The sequence below is a fragment of the Salminus brasiliensis genome, chromosome 3 (assembly GCF_030463535.1).
Source record: "Salminus brasiliensis chromosome 3, fSalBra1.hap2, whole genome shotgun sequence".
NCBI classification, from domain to species: Eukaryota; Metazoa; Chordata; class Actinopteri; order Characiformes; family Bryconidae; genus Salminus; species Salminus brasiliensis.
The window spans coordinates 43,864,324-43,888,365 of record NC_132880.1 but is presented as its reverse complement, the minus strand read 5'-3'; the positions used below and the strand labels follow the sequence as shown (position 1 = coordinate 43,888,365).

Sequence of the window (24,042 nt, the reverse complement as noted above, 5' to 3'; positions counted from 1 at the left end):
GCTGCTGCGGGTCGCACTGCCCTGTGCTCCAACGCGAATTACTGCTCGTACTGTCATTAAAGTGGACAGTCTCTTCTCAAGCAGGCAGTGCGTTTACACAGCGGCGGAGTCGCCCTTTACCGAGAGGCTGTCAGCCGCAAGAAGGAGGATCTGCTCACCGAGGAACAGGAGAAAACCCGTCCGTCCGGTTTGTCCTACAGAGCGGCAGAGCGGGCGGAGCAGGCCCGCCTCTCCGGCGGAGCAGCGTTAGCCGCGTTAGCCGCGTTAGCCGCTAGCTAACCTACATGTGCTGACTGGTTTAACCCTGAACCGGTGTAACGATGAGGAAGGACGTACGGATATTGCTAGTCGGGGAACGTAAGTGATCTTCTTGCCCGTGTTGGCAGCTTAAATAGAGACCGGTGGTAATCCTCGCTGTGCTGTCCCCTCACTGCGGGAGCTAGCTAGCTACTCGGGGGTTGACATTATACCAAAACAGGGCTGGAGAGCTCAGCAAAGCCCTGTTAGGCATGTCCAAATGTTTGTGGACACCCCTTATTATTAACAAGGCATTCAGCTACTTTAAGTTGCACCTATTGTTGACACAGATCTGCAAATGCACACACACACACACACACACACACACACACACACACACACACAGCTCGTCTAGTCCCTGTAGAGAAGTCCTGCTGATAGAATAGGACCCTCTGGGGCAGATGAAGATCATGAAGCTATTGGTCACATACACCATACTGCTGCTGCCTAATGCCAGACGTGGGCTAGAGGGGTATAAAGCCCCCCCAACTGTGTTCTCTGGAATGATGGGCTGGTGGTGATCAACAGCACTAATCATCTTGTCGCTGGATGCAATCAAATTCTTACAGCAATGCTCCTCCAAAATCTAGTGAAAAGCCTTCTTCCCTGGACAGTAAGGACAGTTACTGCAACCAAAGCAGGATAAACTATTTTAGTAGTCTTGATTTTGGAGGATCCAATGAGAATGAGCAGGTGACCCAATACTTTTGTCCATTTAGTGTTGATGAGGGCAGTCGACCAGACACAAAGCCGATGTGCGCAAACGCAGTAAATGCAGATGTGTCTATGAGCAGGGTGGAATTTAGAGAGCAAGCTGTATTTACTGTGCTCATAAACTATAGTAAAATAAAGTAATTTACAGCTTGGGTGATTTGTGTGTTTTAGGATAAAGGTGCACGTATTTGTCACTGTACACTGTACAGTGAAATGTGTCCTCCGCATTTAACCCATCTGGTAGTGAACACACACTCACACACACACATGTGTTAGGGGCAGTGAGTACACACACACACCCAGAGCGGTGGGCAGCCAACTCCAGCGCCCGGGGAGCAGAGAGGGTAAAGGGCCTTGCTCAAGGGCCCAACAGTGGCAGCTTGCCGAGCCCGGGAATCGAACCTACAACCCTGTTATCGATATCCCGGCGCTCTAACCGCTGAGCCACCACTGCCCCAGTTTTAATTGGAGGTACAGCATTATAGGTGTGTTATTAGGTAAATACAGGCCAGGTAAAGAGCATTAGCAGCTTAGTGTTCAATCAAGTATGAGAACCTGTCTCCGCTCTCTCACATCTATCTATCTATCTATCTATATATATATATATATATATATATATATATATATATATATATATATATATATGTATATTACTATTTCTCCGTATCCTTTTTTTCCACATTAGTCTGCCCTATTTTTGGGCCTTTTTTGTTTGTTTAGAGGGTCATTAAAGCATTTCACTACTGCTTGTACCATGTATCACTGTGTATGTGACCAATTCTATTAATAATTACATTAGATTTGGTTAGCAGGTCATATCCATATCCATACTATGGTGTGGGTGTGTGTGTGTGTGTGTGTGTGTGTGTGTCTGTGTGTGTGTGTTTTGGAGGCTTCGAGTGTAAATGGTCTGTTAGCTCCAGAGTTGATCGTAGTTCCCAAACCCTTTTGCCTGGGTGTAGAGTTATGCCTTCCATCTCTTTTTAATAGGTATCAGGTCTATTTATAACACTTGTGTGTGCTGTGAGGGGTGACAGTTTTTGGGGAGGCCAGCCAAAAGGATACGTGTCAGACTTAACGTCCACTGGCTAAAACTGTGTAACCTTAAACGTTAAGGAGACTCAGTGTTCAGCAGACTGTCTGCTCATTAGTTCTGCTCGTTGTGATGAGAATGTGATGCCTTTGTTTGGTATTAATCCTTGTGGTGTGATTCTTTGTGTGAAACAGTACAGCACCTGCTAAATGTTCTGGAGACATAATGACCTGTTTTAAAGAGGAGAGGCTTAAGCGCTTAAAATTAGTTTCTGGACAGATTAGATGTCGTATGTCAAGAATGTTAAATCTTGAATATCATGAGACATCTTCGACTCATTACATTATTCTAAAGCAGACTAAATACCAATGCCAGGTTTATTAAAAAACTACCACCACTTCATCCAGGTAGACAGGGCGAATTACGCTGTGTGTAATGAAGCGTTACAATAAGATCCCTGTGCACAGCAGCATAAATACAGCGACAACAGCAGAAACTCTGCAGCAGATAAAAATAAACGCCGTACTTATAAGATAAATATGATAAAAACTGCAAACAGTGCAGTAAATGACATGAATATTATGCAGAACATGTGTGGCTTCCAGAATAGTCTGGACTGGTGTGACACAGTGATTTATGTAGGATAAGTACGCTCACATAGTCACGTCATTAAATTGAGGGAAATTGGTTGTGCAATGTAAACTACAACAGTGCATTATGTACAGTCTGGCATGAGAATGCTAAAATATCATGATGTTCACATCTCAGACAAATACAGATAGCATAGCTTTAAAACAAATGTGTAGCTTTGTTCCAAACCAAGATGTTTATTATTTGATTATTTTACTTGATTAAATTGTTGTTGCAATAGAATTGCAGCTGAAAAAGCATCAAGAATGTGCAAAGTCCCTCGCTGCTTTATACAAGTATTTAAAAAAAACTTAATTCCCTATATTATGTCATATCTCTGCGGTTATTATTACTCAGTAAGAGAGTATAAATAGTCCTGGACTGAAACACTGACTGAACGTTTTTTTTCTTTTTTTCTTCCCCTGCACAGCTAAAGTGGGGAAGACGTCACTGATCATGTCCCTGGTCAGTGAGGAATTCCCTGATGAGGTAAAGTATTTCATAAAGTGAACTCCCTGGTGTAAATCCTTGTTGGAATATCAGTACATTACACTGAGTGAGGGGGGAATTGGCCTGCACTCATATGGCCCAGAAATGTACTGTATTGCAGTGGTTTTCACTCCAGTCCTCACAGCTGCCTTGGCTGTCAACATTTTTCCTCCGTCCCTGAGTGTTGTGAGTTGGGTTGGAGCAAAAATGGAGACTTCCTGCAGGGCCCAGAGAATCAGTTTAGGACCCACTGCATACTATTACATCTTTGGGCCATATAGGTGTGCAGACAAATGCCCTTATTCGCTCATCTTGCCAGCCTTACTAACATAATTAAACATCTTCAACCTTTATGACTCTTAAGGTGCCTCTCCGTGCTGAGGAAATCACCATTCCTGCTGATGTCACCCCGGAGAGAGTGCCTACACACATCGTGGACTACTCAGGTAAAACCGTCCGACCTACACAACATTGATAAGTCTATTTCAGCAACAGGGTTCACTCACACACTGCAGGGTTGCACAAAACTCCTGAACTGATTTTGCTTCTTGTTTCTTAGCCTATTATCTTGTGTTTTGTACTTTATAGAAGCAGAGCAGTCCGATGAACAGCTGTATCAAGAAATATCGAAGGTGAGACTGATTTCACTGAAATTCTTGCACTTTGACTGCATTGTATGAAGTGTTTTTAACCGGCTTCTGTCGTTATCTCCTTTGCAGGCAAACGTTATATGCATAGTGTACTCTGTAAACAACAAAAAATCAATCGAGAAGGTAGGCTTGCTTTTATTAAAGAAAACACTTCGTTTTTCTTTAGTTGGTGTTTCGTATGTTAGTGTTGCCCTTGTTTTTCATAGCTTTATATATTTTCTCATAGGTGACGAGCCACTGGATTCCCCTCATCAACGACCGAACAGATAAAGACAGCAGGTGTGTAGCGGTCACTGTAGTCCATGATGAAATCAGTGTATACTTGACCTGTTGATCTGATCACTGGGACCATTCACTATGGCTGTGAAAGCCTTAATGACAGTTGTAGCTTTACTGATTGAGAGGCAGTGTTTACTTTCTTGTATTTCAGAAAGCATCAGCATGTTTGACTAAAGGTAGTGATGGCAGTAAGGTGAAAGGTTTTGCCTATATTTGCATATGTTAATTGGAAGAGGCTATTCTCTTGTTCCATACGCACATTATTATACAGTTATGGTTACCGAATATTACCGTTCTTAATGGTGCCGTTTTAGGAAAATGTTTTTAATTCTTTTAATGAGCCTCAAAGCCCCAAGCAGCCTGAACCTACTGTTAACAAACTCCAGTGGCTTATAATATCGCTGCTTCTGTGAGCAAACATCATCGGCCTGTTGCTTAGTAAAACTTGACTTGCCCTGCATTCTGGTCCACGTTCAGCTCATGTAGTGAGCTATGCTGTTCACTTGAAATTACAAGTGCACTGTGGGACATTGTAGTGCCCTCAAAATCATGCTCAGATTGCACTTAATGATTCAGACACACTACATTTTTATTATATTAAAAACTGCATTTATTTCCATGGCAGATCCTTTTAGAAATATTCAAAATGGCTGGGGCAGATTATGACCAGCTGCCCATGTGTAGGAGTCTTTGTCTTCATCAAGGTTCTTTTTTTTGTAATACTTTTCTAATGCAGGGTGCCACTGATTCTGGTGGGGAACAAGTCTGATCTGGTGGAGCACAGCAGCATGGAGACTATTCTGCCAATCATGAACCAATACTCAGAAATTGAGACCTGTGTTGAGGTAAGGCAAAAAAAAAAACTCCATTGTACTCTGCAAACATCAAAAGGGGTTGGTTTCATGGATTTAGACTGAGCTTAAAGTTGGACTTTATTGATTATAAAGACTAAATAAGTCTGAAAAAGACTGAATGGCAACCTTGCTGTTAGTGAAGAGGTTTGAACTACTAGTCAAAGGGATGGGAGAAAAGTCCAGGATTCCTAGAGAGCACAATTGACTCTGTCCTGGAATGGTTTAATGCTAGCCAGTTTGGGTGTCTCCTCCAAGCGTATTCAACTGTTCAATAATGATGCATTAGCAGCTGTTGGAAAGATGCAGTGGTTGCTTCATGTGACTATGATGAAACACATGTTCCTAAATACCCTCCCACAACTGATGGCTTTGTGTGACAGGGACGTCCTAGCTACTGCATGAGACTTGGATGGGACTAAATCGAGGGGGAAATGGTGGAGGGTGGGAACAAAACTGAAAAAAGACAGAAAGACTTGTGTGGAAGTGTGTGCAAAAGTGCAGCTGCATCATGGAGGAAAGTGACATCACCTGTTGGCTCATGTGACGAGCAGCCATGCTTCACTGGCGGGTTTTAGTTTCAGTCCAAAGCAGAATCTGGGTTAACAGAGCTGACTGTGTACAGCAAATCAGATTAATCCCTCATATTCGAACTTGCCTTTGATCCCTGCCTAAGTTCTTCACAACAGCAAAGAACTGCACCTGGGAAATAAAATGGCTCACTTCTTTATTTTTAGATTGTCGTGCTTGAGGATCAGGTTGTCATAGACTTGTTTTTATCAGTGCTTTGGATGTTAATTGTCCATAATTCGATATTTAAATAAAATCAAATTGGAAAGAAAAAACTCTGGGATGAAACTTTGTGAGAAACCAGGACTCACAAGGAGGACCCATCCTCCTCTGGTCAGAATTATTTAGAAATTGTTGAAAAACATCACTCTACAACCACATGAGACTGCTCTGGTGTGCAAAATAATCGTAATATAATAATTATAATATAGTGGAACCTAATATAATCGTAGTAGTGATGGTAAGAATAATGAGAGTGATGGTGGTTAGTGGTGATAATAAAAATAGTGTCAGCTTAAGAGTCTATGTAAATTTGAACATGAGTAAAAAGACATCTTGGTAAAAGATAAATTGTCATAGGACTAAATGAGGCTTCAAGTTTCTGATGAACCAGTAGTATAACTAATAGAGTTCTTGGTCAGACATGTTTCTTTGATGCTGTTTTTCAGTGTTCAGCAAAAAACCTGAAGAATATCTCTGAGCTGTTCTACTATGCGCAGAAGGCCGTTTTGCATCCTACAGGACCTCTCTACTGCCCAGAAGAAAAGGAGGTAACAGATTCAAGTGTACTAAACACTTTGACACAGGATGTACGGTATTTTCTCATTTAGAGAACACTGCAACCATGACACACACACACACACTTTCCTGACATGATCTATGTTAGACACACACTCCAGAATTTTTTATATTACACATGTGCTTTGACCTCCATACTCGCACCTTCGGCAGTCTCTGCAATTTCCTGTATGCACTTAAAATGTCTTCTTTTGTCCAGGAGAAACCTAGTGCGGTTTGCTAAATTGTACAGTATAGCATATTGTAAAACCTTGTATCTCCATTTTTACAGTTTCTCACTTTTGATATAATGTAAATCAGGCACTTGTTTTTTAACATTGCTTTTCTTTATACATTTTATTTGATGTTTCCCCCATTTTCTCCCAAATTTGGACTGCCAATTACCCAACCCCTACCCAACGCCCCCCATTGCCCCGTCTCCAGTAAGGGCGGACTAGTACACTCCCCCTCTGACATATGCGCAGTCAAGCAGTTCGCCACCAACATGCCTGAAGGGACACACTGCATATCTGGCGCCAACGCAGCCAAATGTCTTTTTAAATAAAAGGTGTTATTTGTTTTGGTTGCAGATGAAGCCTTCTTGCATCAAAGCACTTACTCGCATCTTCAAAATATCAGACTTGGATAACGACGGCGTTCTGAACGACAACGAGCTCAATTTCTTCCAAGTATGAGCCACGCACTCTTTTTCCCTTCTTTTTTTTTCTTAAACTGCTTGTGCACTCTCTCTCCTCATAGTTATGTGTGTTAATTAAATTGCTTGTGCAGGTTCAGTTACATTAACAGCAGGATGCTTCTGTTTCACAGAGGACCTGCTTTAACATGCCCCTGGCTTCACAAGCCCTGGAAGACGTGAAAAATGTTGTGCGGCGAAACATGACAGACGGTGTGAAGGACAATGGCCTCACTCTTAAAGGTCAGCCAAGCTGGACAGTAGTAGCCTTCGCCCTCTTCTAGTACCTTTACACTCAGTAGCTCCTGTAACATGGGCTGTATGTGGTTCCTCACTCTCTTTACTCTCTCAACCTACTTTATGTATTAGTGTCACAGTAGTTACTGAAGATTGTACAGTGGTTGTACAGTGAATAATTAGTCTTAATAACTGAATTATAGCATTGAGGTTGAAAATAGACTGTCTGTCTGTTCCAGGGTTCTTGTTTCTACACACACTATTCATCCAAAGAGGAAGGCATGAGACTACATGGACCGTTCTCCGAAGGTTTGGCTATGATGACGACCTAGAGCTGACCCAGGAATACCTGTTTCCATTGTGAGTCCTACCCAATCAAATGTTTACTTTAGGACATGAGTAAACTAACCAGTTAAACCTTAAGATACTGTGTTTCTCTTTCTGATAAAAATCTAAAATTATGGTGACCTTTGTAGCTTCTATGGCCATTGACCAGCACAGATTCAAATATAATTGTTTATTTATTTTTTTATTTTTTTATTATTATTTTTTTTAAGAGTATACTTTTCTTGACAAACCAGCATTGCAGCTTAAACCGCAAGTGTTGTGGTCTGTTGCTCTAGTGTTTATGCACAGTGTCAAAGTCCAGTCTTTCCATGCAGGTTACTCTCTGCTTTCTCTCTGTGCCACTGCCAGGAACTGGTTGTAATCAAGCCTTCCAACCTGGTTGACCTCTTTTGTTTCTCCAGGTTAAAAATACCTCCAGACTGCACCACAGAGCTGAACCACAATGCTTACCTCTTCCTGCAGAGTGTCTTTGACAAGCACGATAAGGTGAGCCTGTGAACTCTGAGTGATCTTGCTTAATTTCCGACAGAGCTGGCTTTCAGAAGGTAGTTCATGTTAATACTCTTGAGAAACATATAGGATAAGTTTCAGGTTAAAGCCAGGCTGTGTTTCAGGACCGGGACTGTGCTCTGTCTCCTGATGAGCTGAAGGATCTTTTTAAAGTCTTCCCCTACATGCCCTGGGGCCCTGATGTCAACAACACAGTGTGCACAAATGAGCAGGGCTGGATCACATATCAGGGCTACCTGTCCCAGTGGACGTGAGTATTGACACAAGCAGAACTGCTTATTGCTTGCTTATTTACACAGCATGTGGCTGTGGTCATTGGCAGCTGCCATTCACAGCTTACAATCTTCCATTCAGGCTTACAACGTATCTGGATGTGCAGCGCTGCTTAGAATACCTGGGTTACCTTGGTTACTCCATCATTCATGAGCAGGAATCACAGGCTGCTGCCATCACAGGTAAGGGAAATTGTGTGTGTGTGTGTGTGTATTGGGTAGGGCTGCAACAACAAGTTGATAAAATCGTTAATAAACGATAATTAAGTGTTGGCAACAAATTTCATTATTGATTATGAGTGAAGACACTACATACAAACTAAAGGCAATTCATCCTCTCTCACTCCTTACTCCCATACAGTGCCGTGTTTGCATCAGCAATGCACTTATTTTTCTTTATTATTTAATTTATTTTTAATTAACAAATAAATGGGATTTAATTTAATACTTATTAAATTAAGTATTATTATATATTTTTTATTTATTTTATAATAATTATTACTATTATTGAATTATTGTACGCACTTATTTGCTCTGTTATGTTCTGTTAAATGTTCTATTTTTTAATAACATGATATGGAAATGTATTTTTAATTTTATTAATCGAAAGACTCCTCCTTCAGTTACACTTAGAAGTCTGGTATGCGGCCCACTACAATATTGAACATCATGTATAAATATAAATCATCATATTATCTTATAAAATAATAAAAAGTGGATAATGATCATATCATCACTCCATCGCATTCATCATTTTTGCTGTTTAAAAAGCTTTGACATAATGTGAATCTGGCAGTTGTTCTTTATATTGTGTTATGATATTTCAGGGTCAATGGACCATTAGAAATGCTCCAAAATGACTTGAAACAAAATCATTCTAAATAATTGCTGATTACCCAGTCATGTGAACAGTGTACAAGCTGCATTCTCGTAGTTAACAGATGTGGTTGATTTAGATGACAACAGCCGTGCATAGGCAGAAATAAACTGTCAGTGGTTTAATTTTACAGCCTGATAAATGAATAACCTATGGTGCATGTATAATACAATACAATACAATTAAAAAAGCCTGAAAATCTCAATCTACATTACCTGATCTAGTCACCAGGAACAAGCGCATTGACCTGCAGAAGAAGCAGACCCAGCGCAGCGTGTTTCGCTGCAATGTTCTGGGAGCACGAGACAGCGGCAAGAGTGGCTTCCTACAGGCCTTCTTGGGGAGGAACGTAGCTGTGAGTATCGCTGGCTTCCTGTAAACTGACTCCAGGAATGAATTCCTATTCTGTTGTCTTTTTTTTAAATTATATTTTTAATGGTCTCCATTACGCAGCGACAAAAGAGGATTAGGGAAGACCACAAGTCCTACTACGCCATCAGCACCACATATGTCTATGGACAGGAGAAGTACTTGCTTGTAAGTTGAACTGGCACTGTTCTCAGAAAGTGAGTATGTGAGTGTGATTCTTGTCGTAACCGTGATCTTGTCTCTGTTACAGCTGCATGAGGTTCTTCCAGACTTTGAGTTCCTGTCAGAAGCTGATCTGGCCTGTGATGTTGTCTGCCTGGTGTATGACATCAGTAACCCCCGTTCTTTTGAGTACTGTGCAAAAGCCTATAAGGTTTGTGATTCATGAATTTGCTTACCTGTGACATACAGTGCCAGTCATAAGTTTGGACACATCTGATTGAATGTGTGCTTATTATCATCTTCAAAGTATTTGATCCAAATTCTAGGGTGACCATATTATTGTTTTAAAAAACAAAAAAAGGACACTGTGGTTTGGATGCAACTTGAAACCCCTCAGCCACGGCATCCTAAAATGCATTAATGTGGTGTAAGGATTCAACAACTTGGTACTAATTGATTGCCTACAAATAAGAATGTAAAAATCTCATATTTAGGTACTATATATATTTTTTTTTTATATATATAATATATATTTTATTTCCAGTCTTTGTTGTTTTCCTAAAAAAAATTCAAAATAATCAAATTGAATTGGATTTTGGGGAAATCTGAGCCTATATTATGCATTAGATTATTTCCTAAAGTATCTTAATTAAATTGAGTCATTGTCAGGGATTTACAGGCCGATTACATTAAATATCTTGCAGCCATACTTTCACCAAAGCACATCTGATTTAGTAAGAGAAGCCGGTTTCTGTTAGGAATCATACACAGTGCTATAGGCATGTCCTCGTTCGACATGACCCTTTCTGTATACATACAAGCTTCTTAAAAACAGCAACAGGTCACCTTATTAGACATTTTTATGGTCAAATCAGAACCAAGATACTGCCAAAATGTAAAAGGAAAGCCAGGTTCATTTTCTCATGTTCGGATTTGTTTCTCTAGTGTACTTGGTGTTACTGTGGGCCACAGAGATTAATCTGTGCATTATTATATATATAAATCTCTGTTGGCATACAGAACAACTGCTTACACTTAACACACATCTGAAATTGATGTAGAACTTGTTCATTTCTATGAATTGTGTTATCTAAAAACAATCCCACGACTGTCCTTTACAGGAGTTTGGTTTCTTACCTTTTTTGCACTGCTCATTAGTGTGTCTGTGTGTGTCTGTCGGTGTGTGTGTTGTCTCCGCAGAAATACTTCATGGACAGCAAGACACCATGTATGATTATCGCTGCCAAATCAGACCTGCACGAGGTCAGGCAGCACTACAGCCTGTCTCCACTGGACTTCTGCAGGAAGCACAAGCTACACCCGCCCCAACCGTTCACCTGCAACTCAGCCGACGCACCCAGCAAAGACATTTACACCAAACTCACCACCATGGCCATGTATCCGTGAGTAGACCCACCACCGCCTCCCTTTTCTCCCTCTTCAGACTTGTCCCATCCTGCACGGCTCCACTGGCTGTCCCTCTCTGTCTTGTGGCTCTTTAGAACTGTACTCCTGTCCCTTTCTCTTGCTATCCTGTCTTGCTTGTAATGGTTTGGTAAAATGTTTAAGACAGTAGGTGTAGAATCGAAGTACTGCTTATAGCAGCAATCTGACTCTTCAATTCTTTTTATTCTTTTTTCATATTTTTATTATTGGACTGTGTTGAACAAATAGTGCATTTTACTGCACATACATTACTGGTCATTAATAGTTTTTGCTATTTTAAATACAATAATACATCATGGTAGTATCGCTGCTGTCCCATGAAAAACATGTATCTCCATTTTTGTCTGTTTTTAGTTTTCTCCATGGTTTGAACCCTGTAGATGCTCTGTACACTGTGTCAATCATTCTGGATGAATGGACCAATAGAAATGCTCTAATTGATTTCAAATAAACTCTTCCATTCATAGTTAAGAGCATTTTTGCCTTCTCTTGGAAGGTCACCATTTTGGAGATGCGTGTTTTTCGTTGGACAGCAGTGATATATATATATATATTATAACTAGACATAATGTGGTTTTGGATGTTTTATATAATAAGTTTTTTATATATATATATATATATATATATATATATATATATATATATATATATATATATATATATATATATATATATATACGAATATTTAGCGAATTTTAGCAAGTTATTAAATGCTAAGTAATATACTTTAATTGTCCACTTACCATAATATTTTGTCAGATTATCACGTTTGAAACGTCAGATATTCTCTGATAGTTTTATTATACCTCAGTTCTGATCATTAAACAGGGCACATTTTTTTCATGTTCATTGTTTGCACAGGAATGGCATCTTGATCTAAAACCCTGATTTCTAAAGTGCTGAAAACATTGTTACACACTTTTATACGGTGTCTCCAGGCGGATTTGTTTTAGTTGGTGCTCATTTTATTACTGTTTTGTTTTGAAAGTGTGAATCACTGAAAAATCACTGAACTAAAGCTGGTTTCTGTTCAGTGTGTTTGAGTAGATTAAATAAATCTACTGGGCTGTTTAAAGAAAGTAGGCTTCGGTTTAGAGTTACGCTTCCCCTTTGGATGCCAATATCAGCTGCAGGTGGCCAGCGGACAATCCCTCTATTCCCTCGAAATTAAGAAGAAACTCAATTCCTGAAGCCGTTTCTGAATTTGCAGGAGGTTCAGTGTCCTCGGTTGGGGTTTTGTCTTCACTTTGTAATTGTGGTACTATCTGATATGTGTACGGATCTTGGCCGTAGTGTATAGTAGGTGAGATTTGTCTAAAACAACATCCTGTGTTAGTCTGCAACATTTCCAGCTGCCCTTACCTTCTCTTTCTCATACGTGTGTCCCTCCAGTTCCCTCATGGTACTTTGTGCTAAACACCCACTTCACTTTTCTCTTGGATAAAATGTTCAGTAAACTGTCGTTTACTAAATAACTTCGCTTTGAAGCTTGCACTGGACCACTGTCCATCTCCTGTTCTAAGTATAATTGTGACTGTAAAGTGACCGTGTGTTTTGGCGTTTGCTAAGTGTCCTGGTTTTACGTCACTGCACCCATCCACGGCTCCACTCCTCCAGGATGACCCTTTTTGGCTCCAGCTCTCCTGGATGTGCGTCAGACATGACTCTGTTCTGTTGTTTCTCATGTGTGTCTGTGTGTGTGTGTGTGTCTCCGCAGCCACATCAAGCTCCGCTGCATGTGTGCCTGCAACAGGTGCACCTTTTGCATCTGTCAGAACCTGCTGAACTGTGAGCTCCTGCGCACTGTCAGGGCCAAACTCTACAGTGCCGTTCTGAACAGGTCTCTGAGTCTTTCCTTATCCACACCTTCTCCTCTGCTCTCTCCTGCACCAGACCAGCGCTCCAAGGCCACTTTTAACCTTCGCTTTCTAACACGCCTCCTCTCTGCTGCTGGCTGGTGGCCACCCATAGTTTTACATTGCATATCCACCAGTGTATGGTTGAGGCTCTTTCCAGAAGGTGTGCACGACATGTTGGCGGATGATGTGTTATATGCTGATCAAATTTTTTAGGATCATTGGATTACTGACATTTTTTGGATCTTTTTGTATTTAAACTCTGATCCTGAGTGGAAATGAGATGTGATTCAGGACAGAACAACAAAACTATAGTTCAGGTACAATGCTTTTAGTTTTTTACTCTTGACATATACACATCAGCCATAACATGGTGGTCAGGTGAAGAAAAAACAGTTCTTAAAGGCGATGTATTAAAATCAGGAAAAATGGCCATTCTGACAAGAGCCAAATAATGATTGCTAGACGACTGGATCAGAACACCTCCAAAACATCAGGCAAGTCTTGTGTGGTGTTCTCAGTATGCATTGGTCACTACCTACCAAAGGATAAACTGAGGTCCCACCTCAGTTTCCCACAACACGCCTTCAGAGGTCTTGTACAGTCCATGCCTGAAATGGTCAGATCTGTTATGGCAGCACAAGGAGGACCTCCTTAATATCAGGTGTTAATGTTATGGCAGATCAGAGTCTGAATTATAGTCTAAGCGCTTAATAAGGCTAAAAAGCTACAAATAAAAATGATCTGTTCCTGATATGGGCTCACGAATCTAACAGCACATAAGTTTACTGATACCTTTTTATGGTGTGTACACACTCAATTGTATGATTGGTCACTTAAATATTCTTCATCTGTGATTTCTCAAAGCAATCCTACAGGACACAAATTGTCCACTTATTTGCTGTAGCCAGAAACATTTAGATAAATGTGGGAAGCCCTATGGACAGTTTGAGAACCTCTGTTTTAAAGCAGCGGGAGAATGACGTCTCGGTTATTGCCTCTCAGGGCCGTAACGCTGTAACGTAGTGCAGTAAAATGCATAAAGCAAAGGAACAAAAATATTCATTCATAAGGCAGCGTAATGGTGTTTTAAGGCTTGCCGTTTTTGGTCCAATTTATGCTCCTGCGTCAAAGCCACATACCCTACCTTATTGCATTTTATACATTTTATATATTGTACCTCATACCCCCTAGCATTTTACATCATACCTCATGCCCTTCCCCAGAAATATATACCTTTAAATTTAGTTGGACAAACATGGATTGTGCAAACGCTGATATGAGATAAATGGCTGCACATGACGAACCAAATCATACAATCTACTTGCATTTCCTCCTCTGTGTCACCCAGTGCTCAGACAAGCACAGAAAATCCCCCCTCCTTCTTCCTCGGTTTAGTTCCCTAAAGTAACAACAGCTAGTTTGCTCCAATTCTCCAGCAATTGTCCACTCAGTTTTAGTCACAGTGACTTTAAGACCCCTCACCCCCTCGCCAGACTCGTGTTTGGGCTGCAGGTGTGACACATTTAGGCACTGGAAGGCATTTAGCACCTTACAAAACTGCTTCACTGTTTACTCAGAAAATAGCCTTAACTAGTTCATATAGACTAGGATCCAAAAGATCCCTCTAAGCTTAGAAACTACTAAATACAGAAGCCAGTATGGAGACCATAATATTTAGCACTACACTTCGCTCAAGTTCTCTTGAAGAGGTGGGACTTCAGTCTGCGTTTGAACACGAGTGACTCTGCCATTCGGACACCCAGGGGAAGTGCGTTCCACCACTTTGGTGCTGGACAGGTTCCTTTCACACAAAACGCTGGACTCTAGAGGTCCTCCTGGACAGCTCGTTTCAGTCTTTATTTGTCTCTCAGTTTATTCATCAAGTGCTGACTGTGTAAGTCCGGTGTGCCAAGTGCTTTCTGTTTCTGCTCCAGCTCTCGCCAATCCGTGCTCTGCTTTGTCTCTTTGGTCAGGACCAATCCAGCTACACCAAAAACTGTAGCTGCTCGCTGAGGCAGATCTGCACCCTTTCAGATGCCCTTCACACATTTGCATGGAGTTTATTTTAAACAACAGCAGATTTGCAAACCTTTTTGCACGTACTGCTGAAAGCTGTACATACACCAACCGGCCACTTCATTAATACCACCTCCTTGTTTCTACACATTGTCTATTATGTCATCTCCACTCATCTTACAAGACAGGGGTGTCAATCTTATCTGCAAAGGGCCAGAAGCACATGTGATCAGAAGTTTGGAGACTCACCAGTTGATTTCTCTGCATACTTGCTCTGCATACTCTCCTCATCCTGTTCGTCAATGTTCACTGTCATCTCAGTGTCACTGCTGGACTGAGAATTGTCCACCAACCAGAAATATCCATAGAGCCTTCAGTGGGCAGCATCTTGTGACCACTCGTCACAAGGACCAGAGAATGACTAACAGAAACTGTGCAGCAACAGGTGAGCTTCTGTCTCCGATAACAGCTGCTCTGTAATGGTCCTGTGGGGTGCTGACCATTGAAGAACAGGGTGAAGGGAGGCTAAGAAAGTATACGGAGAAACAGATGGACGACAGTCTGGAATTATAGAACTACACAGTGCTCCTGTATGGTGAGTGGAGCTGGTATAATATACTGTTAGTGTACAAAGAAGAATGTGGTTCTAATGTAGTGGTTGGTATAGATGTACTCTATTGGTTTTAGCAGAATACACTGACCTCATTAACCAGCACATTTCAATGCATGGGGCTCTATGAAACACTTTCTACTGAAGGTCTAAGCTCAAGCTAAAATGCTAAGATAGCTAATGATTGATTGGAAGCCATTAGGGCCAGTTGACCTAATCCCATTTGCTTAGTATGACCTCTTGGTGGGCTGCACTTCGCTCGCTGTTTGCAGGGACATTGTTTAAGTAGTTGATCTGTTTAATAACGCTTTATTTATTTTAGTGCTTTGAGGTGGATATGCAAACAGTAAATCTGCACTAACTGGATCCCATTCATGGTCCTGCTGGGAGAAATGTGGCCTCAGAATACTGAATCATCTGCTGCTGCAGTTCTCTCTGTTTTTCCATGGTTTTATTCTACTACATTTTATAGAAGGCTTACAAACAGCATCTTAACAAACCATACTAATGTTTTAAACCATTTTTACATGGAAAGAATGAATGGGGAACCTGTAGGTTGTCTCTTTCTTCAGTGTTTAATCATGTGTTTATTTAGAGTATTTACAGTTTCACTCAAACCCTTATTGCAAATTAGGTATCATAGCCAGACACCAGCTTCTGGCAGCGTTCCTGAGGAATCTTGGCCCATTCCTCATGGGGAGTGGCTTCCAGTTCACTTATATGCATGGGGTTTTCCAGGACTTCTTCTGAAACCAAGCCTTGATGGACTTTGAGGTATGCTTGGGATCATTGGCATGTTGGGTTTCCTGATACTTGATTGAATCCATCTTGCCCTCCACACGCTGCATGTTTTATCCAGTCCTAGAGGAAGCAAAGCAGACCCACAGCATCACAGAGTCACCGCCATGCATCACTGTAGGCAGGGTGTTCTTTTCAGCCTATGCTTCATTCTTCCAGACACACCACATTCCCCAAAAAAGGTCCAGGTTTGTTTAATTACTCTCTAGACGTTTTGGGATTCTGTTCTGTGGAGCGTTGAAACAAAGTTGGAACTTTCCCCCATAGGAAATCAGGTGGGATTTAAAGAACACTGTTTCAGCACACAAATCCAAGACTATCCGTGAACTTTAGGCCATTGCCTATGAGTTTGGTTAAGATTCAATCAAGAAGCTTGGGACCTTTCAATAGGGCAATGATCCCTAGCATACCTCCAAGTCCACCAAGGCTTAGTTTCAGAAGAAGATCTGGAAGATTCTGGAGTGGACTTAAACCCAGTAGAAAATCGTTGGTGGGATTTAAAGGAGGAGGTTGCAGCAGCAAACACACGAATATTAGTTAACTGGAGGCCGCTGCCCATGAGGAATGGGCTAAGATTCCCCAGGAACTCTGCCAGAAGCTGGTGCCTGGCTATCCATCACATTTGCAGCAGGTCATAACAGCAACAGGGTTCTAATAAGTACTAAAGACTCCATTAGGGGGTTACTTAATCTTGAGAATGCAGTCGTTACTAAAAGTGGTATTTTGTGTTAAATGTGGAGAAAGCACTTGTTCTGTTTAGCTGTGTTGAAATATTTAAGTTGGTCTTGTCTGATTGGTTTATCGCAAGCGGCTAAAAGTTTGTAAATTTTGCTAATGAACCTAATTTGAAGTCATTTTGCTTGTAACTGTTATTAGACACAAATTTGAATGTTTTAAAAGCTAATTTCCTTTTATACTTGGTATCTTTTTGGTTTTCATTTTTTACTTGTTGACAAAAGTGCATTATTTCGTCACCATGTCAGATCTGTAATGCTGTATGTGTTTTGGATCTGTTTTAACATCCTGTGTCATGTTTTGTTCTTTCCCTCTGTAGGTGTTCATTCTCATGTGTTTGGCTGGCCCTCTTTGTTTTTGCATTGCATCTCCTCACCTCATGCTAACCCTCGTCGTGCATTTCCGTTTCAGTAACTGTACTGACTGACTAATTCAGGGGTTTGGTCTCAGCCTGTTGTAGACCCAGTCTATATTTCTAAAGTACGCTGAGGTAGAAGAGCTGTGTATGTGATGGCATGTCTGCAGTGTTTTACTGGGTAATTCTGTAATTCCTAATGGCTAGTGTTTCTGTTTTGCAGGTGTGAACGGCTATAAAATTAGTTTTGCACCTGCCAGTGTTGCTTTCATGTGTTTGTTTGGCTAATACACAGACCTCTACTGTAGGTGGTGGTATTGTACATATTTTGCAGTTAACAGCCAACTTGGTTCCTTTAAAGGGACACGTCAGAAAAACTAGAACCCCCTTTTGATGATGTATACCCTATGGACAAAAGTATTGGGACATCTGCTGCTAGATTTCGGAGCATTGCTATAAGGATTTGATTGCATTCATTGACATTGCAAGCATTAGTGAGCTCAGGTTGTTGGATTATCACCCCGCCACCTCATCCCCAACTCCTCCTTGAAGTGTTAGATGGAGCACCATCCATCATTCCAGCGAACACAGTTCTTTCACTGCTCCACAGCTCAATACTGAGGGGCTTTATACCCCTCTAGCCCACGTCTGGCATTAGGCAGCATGGTGCTAATAGGTTAATAGGCTAATAGTCCTATTCTATTGGCAGTACTTCTCTGCAGGGACTAGACAAGCTGTGGGTGTGCATTCATACATATCTGTGTCGGCAATGGATGCAACTTTAAACTATCAGAATGTATTCATTAGAAGGGGTGTCCACAAAAATTTGGACATATAATTTGTCTTAAAGGTGAGAGGCACATATGAACCAGGAGCTGGCGAAGCCAGAAGGAAGGAAGTTTTTTAAACATTCCTCCCACTTCCAAAGTACAGTACATCATCAAAAGGGTGTTTCCCAGTCTGGGTGGAGTAAAGGACTGAAAGGGTAGCCTTAAACGGTTGGGCTGTTCGTTAGGTCTGGTCTGATGTGTGTATGCACCTAACTCTACACTGTCCTTTACTATGTAAAGGTGTGACTCACCAGTAAATGCTGACCTGTTAAACTTTAACACACTGTAGGGATGGGCGGTGCTGTTGGTTTTCTTTTCAGTCCAGTCATCTGTCTTTTTTAATTTCTACAGTGAAAAAAAAAACAGGCCTCACTTCTTTATTATTAATCCCCATATCAGGACATTCCTGTAGATGTGAAATGAAATAAGGGAAACTTTACAAGGCGTTGCCTTTAGTGCTTCCTTTGTGAGACAGTTGTATGCCTAATATGGTTGAGAAAAGCAGGGAGAGAGCTGAAGGAAATGCTTTTACTGCTTTTCAGACCCAGGGCCTTTTCACACTGGTCCAGAATACGAGTCCCCACTCGGTGCTGATTTTAGGCTTGTTTGGGGGGAGGGGCTTATTATCGCTGATTTTTTATTTTGACAGTATAATTTCTTTCGAAATGTGGATCACAGTTTTAAATATCACTATTCTGCATGCGTTATTGCAAAATGGTAGAACCTAGGTTCCTCCCTTTATTGATTTTCATTGGATACAAACACTTAGGCGGCCAATAATAGCTCTTTTCGGAAGTCATGGCATTTCATTGCGCAGGAACACCTGCAAACAAGGAGCCAGGTGTTTGGCCATGCAGGTTATAAGTCATGTGACAAAGTGAACCAATCACGCAACCGCACACGCGATGCCATGAGCGGGTGTCTTCCACACATACAGCAGAGGGTCCCACCAGGGTCCGCTTGAAGCAAAACGCATACCACAGAATTTGGGATGACCAAAGACTTTTACAGTTGACCAAACGTACCACACTGTCAGAGCAAGCGCTTCTGGGCTCAGAAGAAAACGCTAGGTTGAAAAACGCCTCTATTTTCCACCCTTTTCAGTGTTACAATTCTTTTAGATTGATATTTCTAAGTGAATAGAAGATCTTGGAAAGAAATGTTATGGTGAAATGTATCCATGCCTTGGTATCCCCCCATCCCCAACACACCCTACTCTGACCAGACTGTGGTGATGGTCCAAAGATGTACAAACGCTAGCTTTAGTCTGTGCACACAAATCTCTTACAGCAAGTTGTAGATCTTATCATATAGTGGGCTTTGAGCTTTCATTTATTGATCTGCTCATTTGTTTGGATTCTCTCAGTTGCAGTGTGGCGTGTGTGTGTGCTTGTGTGTGCGTGTGTGTGTTGCATGTGCTGGGCAGCTGGTGTCACTGTGGGGTGTTTGGTTGTTGAACTGGCGTCCTGTTTGCATGTACACAAGGTTGGGGCCCTGGGTAGATGAAGTAGGTGCATATCTTTTGGCCGATGAGGAGACCACCCTCATCCACCAGGTGCACGCGGTCACCTTTGTAGAGGACTCGATCTACATGGAGTCATCAGTCGACCCCTTTGTGCCCAGGTAAAGACCAGCCTCACCCGGGTCACTGGTAAGGGTTGTACATTAGCAGCTACTTTTATTACATGTACACTAAATGGACAAAAGTATTGAGACACCTGCTCATTCATAGTTTTGTCCTAAATAAAAAGGTGTTAAATTAGTGTATCCTGCTTTTGTTGTAATTCTCTCTACTGTCCAGGAAAGGCTTTCTGTTAGATTTTGGAGTAGCATTGATGTGAGTATTTGATTGAATTCAGCGACAAAAGCATTAGTGAGGTCAGGACGTTGGATGATCACCACCCCCACCTCGTCCCCAACTCATTCCAAAAGTAATAAACAGTTCATGTTTATCTTCTCCAGAGAGTCCTATTGTATTGGCAGTATGTCTGTACAGGGACTAGACAAGCTCTGTGTGTGCACTTGCACATCTGCGTCAACAAGGGGTGCAACTTAAAGTAGCTGAATTCCTTCATTAGAAGGGGTGTTTTACAAACATTTGGACTTATAATGTATGTGTAAATTAATATTAAGCTTACTTGCATACAGTGTAATTTATACAATTACAAAATGTATAAAAAATAATACATTAACATTTGTATTAACAAGTTATTAAATTAACTAACAGGTTTGTGCTGTAATACTGAAATTTAAAGTCAGGTATAATCTGACCTAATGTTTTAAAAAGCTTCAAATGAGCCATTTTTAATTACTGCCCTTCACTAGAGATGATCTTAAAAGTAGATTATTTCAGGCTAGTTATTTATTTATTTATTTTCTTTTTCTTTAAGATCTGATCTAGAACTTTTTACCATGATCTTTGTACCATTATGATCGTGATGTTGAGGGATTTCCCCCCTGTAATAGCTTGTACAGCCAAATCATCTCCTTTCAGTTCAGTGTACAACTTAGGCCTACTTCACCCCCCCCCAACATCCTTACAATGCTGGATACATGTAAGTTCCTCACTGTCCTCAGTTTTTTTTTAAACAAGACTATGGTCACCCTAGCATTTAAATGAAGCATCAAATGATTTTAGGAGGATGAGCAGTAAACATTCAACCCGGTGTGTCCAAACTTTTGACTTGACTGTATGTCAAGTGTGTGTCACAATATCCATATGGACTAGGCATTGGTTGAGGTGTGTGCTGCAGTGTTTCTGCCTGTTCCACATCTAAACAGGATTCCAGACGCCCGTAAAGGAAGCTGTTAGACTCTCTAGTGGTTCTCCATTGTTAACACACGTGTCTGGTTGGTGGTTCGGCTTGTTTGTGCTCTGTCCTGGGTTTTTAACACTAGTAGAGACAGCTCTGGTTGAGTTGGTAGAGGAAAACCTGCTGGGTTTGTTGTGTGGAGGTTTGGCCAGCTTTTCGTGAGGTGTTCTTCCAGGCATTTTTGCAGATATTAGAGGACTGAAGATGTTTTGTAGAAATTGAAATATGAATTTATGGTTTCTTTTTGCTCTTAAAAATTATTCGACCTCTCTCCTGTTCTTCTCGGCTGTGTGTTTATCATGTTGTACCTTTCTCCCCTTGTGAGCTGCTTCCTTACTCTTTTTCTATGTGCTTCCGCTACGCCCCCTGACCCCTCCCCAAGATCCGTCTCTGTACCTGTGCACTGAGATATGAAGGTTTGGAGCTGAATGTATGGGGATGATCTAATGACAAAACAAACCATGTGTTTCAAAGAACTTCTAGGGGAAATTTCCACTTCTATCGGCGTCACGTAAAAATCTCGGATCTCCATTTTTTGCCAGTTTTCACTTTGACAGACTGTTGTTTTTTACATTGTCAACGTTTCATGACTAATGGACCAATAGAAATGGTCGTTTTTGCATAACTTTAACTTTATGTAACCAGGCTTTAATAATAGGGGCCTTAGTTTCATAAGAAACTATGGCTTAAGGGCTCCGGGTGGCTCAGCAGTCAAAGACACGTCCGCTATGGCCAAGTCACAAGTCTGAATCCCAAGTCACGCCGCTTTGCCATCAGTGGCCGCAGAGAGCACAATTGGGCACGCTCTCTCTCCTCCTCACTGTACAGGCGGCCATAGCAAGCACAGGCGTTCATTGGCTGTTGCGGTGGAGCCGGGAACCTGGCACTTTCCTCTGGAAAGAGGCGGTGGCTGGCTTTGCTTGTATCAGAGGAGACCGTACCAAGTCCTAACCCTCTTAGTGTCAGGTGCTTTGCTAGTGCTGGTGGGAGCTGCGAATGGGTGGGTTAATTGGCAGAACCAAATTGGGAGGAAAAACTGAAAAAAATGAGAAGAAACTATGGTTTGGTTAGTCGTTTGATGTTCATCCTTGCAAAAGATGATAAAGTGTGAAGAAGAAGTTTTGATTTATTGCTGTTTTCTGTCTCTCTCTTTCTCTGCAGACACATGACCCAAGCAGACCTGAAGAACTCTACGTTTTGGCTGAGAGCCAGCGTAGGAGCCACTGTATTTGCAGTGCTGGGCTTCGCCATGTACAAAGCTCTCCTCAAGCAGCGGTGATCCAGCCAGCATGCTCCTCCAACCCTCTGTTCCTCATATAGAAGTCCTACCCTTTCCCCATCCCTACCACCCCCTCCTTTTGAGAGAATATATATATATATATAGCATATTGATAGACAGCTACATTTTATATATTTGAAATGAAATGCATCCTCTTTCTCCAGCCACGCTTCTCCTCCCTGGACTTTGATTTTAAGCCGTGCTCTTGTATCCACCACAGGGATGTGTTTGAAGTAGTTGGACGCCGACAGACTGAAGCCTCTGGTGTTTTTTTGTTTTTTTTAAACATATATAGATGCATATTTTCTCAAGTCAGTATTAGGTGACGTGACCTATACTAGTATAGTATAGTATAGTTAGACAGTTAAGGCAGAGGTACAGGCTTGAACAAGAAAGGACGGACTGTGTTTATAAATGTGTAAATATCGTCAGGATCCCCTACAGTTGCGGTGAACAAAAGCCAGTGCAGAACTTGCGCACCTGTTTATGGGAGGAGCCCTAAAACAAAGCCATTTGTCACTTGTAAAGGTCATTATGCTTGAGCACGGTTCAGCTGTATTAATTTATTAACCATATGTTAGTCAGTCAGAGTGGTTGAAGTTGCATGAAGCAGACACACTACCAGGGATTTTTAATGAAAAGGTTTGTTTTTATATTTATGAGACACGTCCATGGCCCTCACAGACTCTGTGCAGAGGACCCTGGCCGCCAGCTTGCCTCCCTGTTGGCAAGATAACAAAGTCCTGGTCATTCCCAGAAAGATCCTGGGCCCGGATTCTGTGGTCAGGTCAATTTGGCACGGTCTCTATGAGAACTATGTCGGTAAACTCCACATGAAATATTTGCTGATAAAGATGACTGATGCCCATTTGAGTGTTTCATTTTAGTCTCATCTCTCCTCGCTGTCGTCTTTTTTTCAGTGCAAGTTTTTTTCCCAGTTTCACAAACAAAGAACTGTTGTACTCATTTCTGACCTTTCAGACATTTACAATAAACTACTGTGTGATCTGACCCGGTGTGTTTTGTTTGGCCTTCAGGTCATGAACATCAAATGTTACCGCCGACGTTTGTTTGAGCTTCAAAGACCAGAACTTTCCCTCATAAATGTCTTTCCACTTGAAAATCCACTAAATTGGCTCAACAGCCTAGTGCGCTACCACTATGGACTGGGGTCATGGGTTCAAATCTGGAGCCATGCTGCTTTGCCATCAGCGGTCAGAGTCTGAGAGAGCATAATTGCCCAGGCCTTATCACTTTTTGAGCAGTGTTGGCTGGCACAGGTGTCTGTTAGCTGGTGTGGTGGAGCTGGAGACCCGGCGGTTCCCGGTATCACAATGGGAGCTGCCTGGCAATGCCGCATCAGTGTCGGTTCAAAAAGAGGTGGTGTTTCGAGGGAGACGTTTGTTGAGTCCTTACACTCCTCGATAATGTGCATAAGTGTCAATTAGTGGTTCATGCTCATTCAGTGCTCCTTGCCTTCATAAGTTGACAATGCGTCAGTGTATTGAGTAAAACAGAAGTGGGAAAATAGAGGGGGTTTAT

At 41.6% G+C, this 24,042-nt stretch overlaps 1 protein-coding gene across 3 annotated transcripts; it reads left to right on the top strand.

Moving 5' to 3' along the window:
* The first annotated feature begins 4 nt into the window (after positions 1-4).
* Positions 5-23,511, top strand: rhot1a (ras homolog family member T1a). 3 transcript variants are annotated; one of them, XM_072676310.1, is made up of 21 exons: positions 5-357; positions 3,105-3,163; positions 3,528-3,609; positions 3,752-3,795; positions 3,883-3,936; positions 4,040-4,092; positions 4,829-4,937; positions 6,182-6,283; positions 6,881-6,979; positions 7,119-7,227; positions 7,461-7,581; positions 7,971-8,055; positions 8,184-8,329; positions 8,434-8,534; positions 9,453-9,583; positions 9,682-9,765; positions 9,848-9,970; positions 10,960-11,162; positions 12,923-13,045; positions 19,894-20,031; positions 22,383-23,511. In XM_072676310.1, the coding sequence occupies exons 1-21, from the start codon at positions 321-323 to the stop codon at positions 22,498-22,500; spliced, it is 2,121 nt and encodes a 706-aa protein (XP_072532411.1). In that variant the 5' UTR covers positions 5-320; the 3' UTR covers positions 22,501-23,511. The 3 variants fall into 3 exon arrangements, with proteins under 3 accessions (XP_072532411.1, XP_072532408.1, XP_072532410.1); XM_072676307.1 differs by lacking the exon at positions 19,894-20,031; XM_072676309.1 differs by lacking the exons at positions 12,923-13,045; positions 19,894-20,031.
* The last annotated feature ends 531 nt before the right edge of the window (positions 23,512-24,042 follow it).